The 3,376-nt window shown below is 50.6% G+C and overlaps 1 protein-coding gene across 3 annotated transcripts in view; it reads right to left on the minus strand.

Annotated features, from left to right (window-relative positions):
- The window catches only part of AGMAT (agmatinase (putative)), a 9,749-nt gene extending 6,643 nt beyond the window's left edge, over positions 1–3,106 (minus strand). For all 3 annotated transcript variants that reach the window (XM_024125220.3, XM_055083759.1, XM_028487816.2), the window contains exons 1-2: positions 1,887–3,106; positions 692–894 (exon numbers count right to left, since the gene is read on the minus strand). In XM_024125220.3, coding sequence (XP_023980988.1) covers positions 692–894; positions 1,887–2,185 — 502 coding nt within the window. In that variant the 5' untranslated portion in view covers positions 2,186–3,106. The remainder of the gene's footprint in view (positions 1–691; positions 895–1,886) is intronic.
- Positions 3,107–3,376: the final 270 nt, after the last annotated feature.

The following is a 3,376-nucleotide window of genomic DNA, read 5'->3' on the forward strand; positions in this document are numbered from 1 at the left end:
CGCAGCAACGAAGACCCAACGCAGCCAAAAAAAAAAAAAAAAAAAAAAAAAATTTATAAAAAAGAAAAATAAATAAATAAATAAAGTAGCGCGGGCTTCTCATTGCGGTGGCTTCTCTTGTTGCGGAGCACGGGCTCTAGGCATGCGGGCTGCAGTAGTTGCAGCATGTGGGCTCAGTAGATGTGGTATGCGGGCTCTAGAGCGCAGGCTCAGTAGTTGTGGTGCACGGGTTTAGTTGCTCCGCGGCATGTGGGATCTTCCCAGACCAGGGCTCGAACCCACGTCCCCTGCATTGGCAGGCGGATTCTTAACCACTGCGCCACCAGGGAAGTCCCCCATGATAAACTTTAAATAAAGATAGGATCAGCAACTGTGCTGTTCTGAGCCATATTGGAACCTAAGGCAAAAAGGGAAATCAGTAATATGTATTGCTGACTTTTTGGCACCCCTTAAATTTTGCACCAAGGTGAATGCCTCACTTGCTTCACCCTGGTCCATCCCTGTCAGTCACATTCGTCCAAAAATGTAAATATCCTCTCCCCAGGGGTTAAAATTAATGAACTAAAAATGTTCCCTTTCCTACTGTCTCCATATTGACAGTGGCTCACCCTGGAGAAGTAACTGTACTCCAGCTCATGATAAATAGACCCTGAGCTCAGAGAACTACCCTCTCCCTTGCAGATGCCATTACCCAAGGTCAGAGGAATACAGCCAGCTGCTACAATTTTCTGATAGGCCTCTCGAATTAGGCGGCAGCTGTCCTGAAGGTTGTAAAGATTGACATTCACATCGCCTAGGTCTGCAACCATGAGGGACTGGAAGGGGAGGGCTCCTGTGCTAGGGTTGGCTGTCCGAAGCAGCACTGATTCTTCGCGGATCCGTCGGGGTCCAAATCTGGAGGAGAAAGAATCAGCCTGTGAGCCATCCCTAAAGGTGGGCTTTAGAGGCTCTGCCTAGGCCGGGGCTTCCCAGGCTCTGTGCTGGGGCTGGCTGAATCTTTGCTGCAGGGGGTAGGGGTCATCCTATACATTGCAGGCTGTTTAGCAGCAACCCTGGTCTTTACCCACTAGATGCCAGTAGCACCCCTTCCCCCATGTTGTGATAACCAAAAATGCCTCCAGACTCTGCCAAATGTCCCCTGGGGGGGAAAAGTCACACACATGTCGAGGACCACTGATCTAGCCTATATAGTGAAGAGATTAAAGGTACAGACTTAGAAGCCCACCAACCACCAATTTACTAAATGGCATTAGATAATTTCTTAATCTCCCTGAGCCTCAATTTCCTAAACTGCTGCTGCGGAATCGTAAATAGCTGATGTTCAATAATTAGAAAAATCGATTTTACTTCCTTTAACTTGATCTTAGGAAAACTGCCTTATTTGGGGGACTTCCCTGGCGGTTTAGTGGTTAAGACTCCGCATTTCCACTGCAGGGGGCAGGCGGTGATCCCCGGTGGGGGAACTAAGATCCCGCAGGCTGCGCGACCGAAAAAAGAAGAAAAAATTGCCTTATTTGGAGCGAATTCTTGAGTCAGGTGACATCTAGAGGTTTGGGGAAGGGGCAACCAGCTTCTGTTCTCAAACTTAATGTCCCCTGCTTCTGTAAACCAGGGTACCCACAGCCACCATCCAGCTAGGCCAGGGAATGGGGCAGGGAGAAGGCTCAGTCCTTGAACCCCCTTTCTTTACCAATGGATGACACGGCTGAGCCCTCAGGGTTGCTTGAGGGAAATCAGCTGTCTCTCAAAGGATTAGGGGCACTTTGGAGCCAGGCACTGGCTTCCAACTCGACCCTGGGTGAGGGAAGGCGCCTCTCCATGAGTTTTGTGTGCGCAGTGGCCGCCAGGCTGTCCCAACACGTGTCCCCGAGTCCTTCGGGGCTTACCTCGCCCCGGGCCGGTTGGAGGTTCCAATGTCCAGCGGCACCCCGATGAAGGCGGCATCCAGCCCCTCGGGGGAGGCCTGCACGGGCAGCCGCATCATGGAGCAGATGCCCACCGACCGGGCCACGAACTCGGAGCTGGGAGGTTGGTTCCGGGGGGCGTCGGAGGCCTGGCGGCTCTGGCTGCTGCCGGGGTCGCAGAGCCCCGCGGCAGGACGCGCGAGGCCGCCGGGAACCAGCCCCCGCGCGCCCCCGCCGCCCCCCAGGCCCCGGGCGCAGCCGGACGCCAGCAGCCGCAGCATTCCGCCCGCTCCCCTGGTCCCCGCAGCGGCCGGGGCGAGTGTGCCAGCGCCCGAGACGCCCCGGGCTCAAAGGGCAGGGGAGCCTGGAGATCACGGGCGGGGGAGGGCCCCAGGGACCGGGCCGCTCTCTCCCTGCACACCTTCCTGGACTTCGGCCTCTAGTTCCTTTCATAAATAGAGCCAGGCCCGCGGCTCCCTACTGACGTCCACCGCACTGCCCCAGGTGGGTCCCTCCCCACCAAAATCAGGCCCTTGGCAGCTTCTTCTCCCAGAGTAACACCTAATGCAACTTCCCTGGCCGTCCAGTGGTTAAGACTTTAGGCTTCCACTGCAGGGGTCACGTGTTCGATCCCTGGTTGGGGAAATAAGATCCCACAAAAACCTGAAAGATTTGAAGAGGAAAGACCTTTCTCTAAGTGAGAGAAATTGGAGCATTTAAAAAAAAATAATGTACCAAGAAATGTCTGGGTGGGCGTCTCAGGAAGCAGTCTTTCTAAATTAACCTTTTATAAAAAGGACTTAGAGGCGGGCCCACTAATGTGCAGTCGTCTTTATCCCTAAGGGGGGGAGAAAAAAAGAAGTGATCTGTAATGCAGTTATGGGAGCCATTTTGTGGTATTATATATTTTTTAATCTCTAGAACTTGAGATTGAATGGGAAAGGCCCGAGTTTGCATTAAATTTGTCCCTTTATATAAAATCACACATTAAATCACACCACACTGCAAGGTGAGGCAAAGTCTCCTAAAGATCAATAACAGGTATTCAGTGTGGCAATAGGCTGCCGAGCAGGTCCCTGCCATTTTCTGGAGCAAATGCAACAATCTCTTGGTTATTCCCTTAACACCTTTTTATTTTTTAATTAATTTTTATTGGCGTATAGTTAATTTACAACGTTGTGTTAGTTTCAGGTGTACAGCAAAGTGAACCTGCCATTTTCTGGAGCAAATGCAACAATCTCTTGGTTATTCCCTTAACACCTTTTTATTTTTTAATTAATTTTTATTGGCGTATAGTTAATTTACAACGTTGTGTTAGTTTCAGGTGTACAGCAACGTGAATCAGTTATACATATACATATATCCACTCTTTTTTAGATTCTTTCCCATATAGGTCATTACAGACTAGTGAGTAGAGTTTTCTGTGTTATACAGTAGGTCCTTACTAGTTTAACACCTTTATGCCTAGATTC

Source organism: Physeter macrocephalus, chromosome 3, assembly GCF_002837175.3.
Source record: "Physeter macrocephalus isolate SW-GA chromosome 3, ASM283717v5, whole genome shotgun sequence".
NCBI lineage: Eukaryota > Metazoa > Chordata > Mammalia > Artiodactyla > Physeteridae > Physeter > Physeter macrocephalus.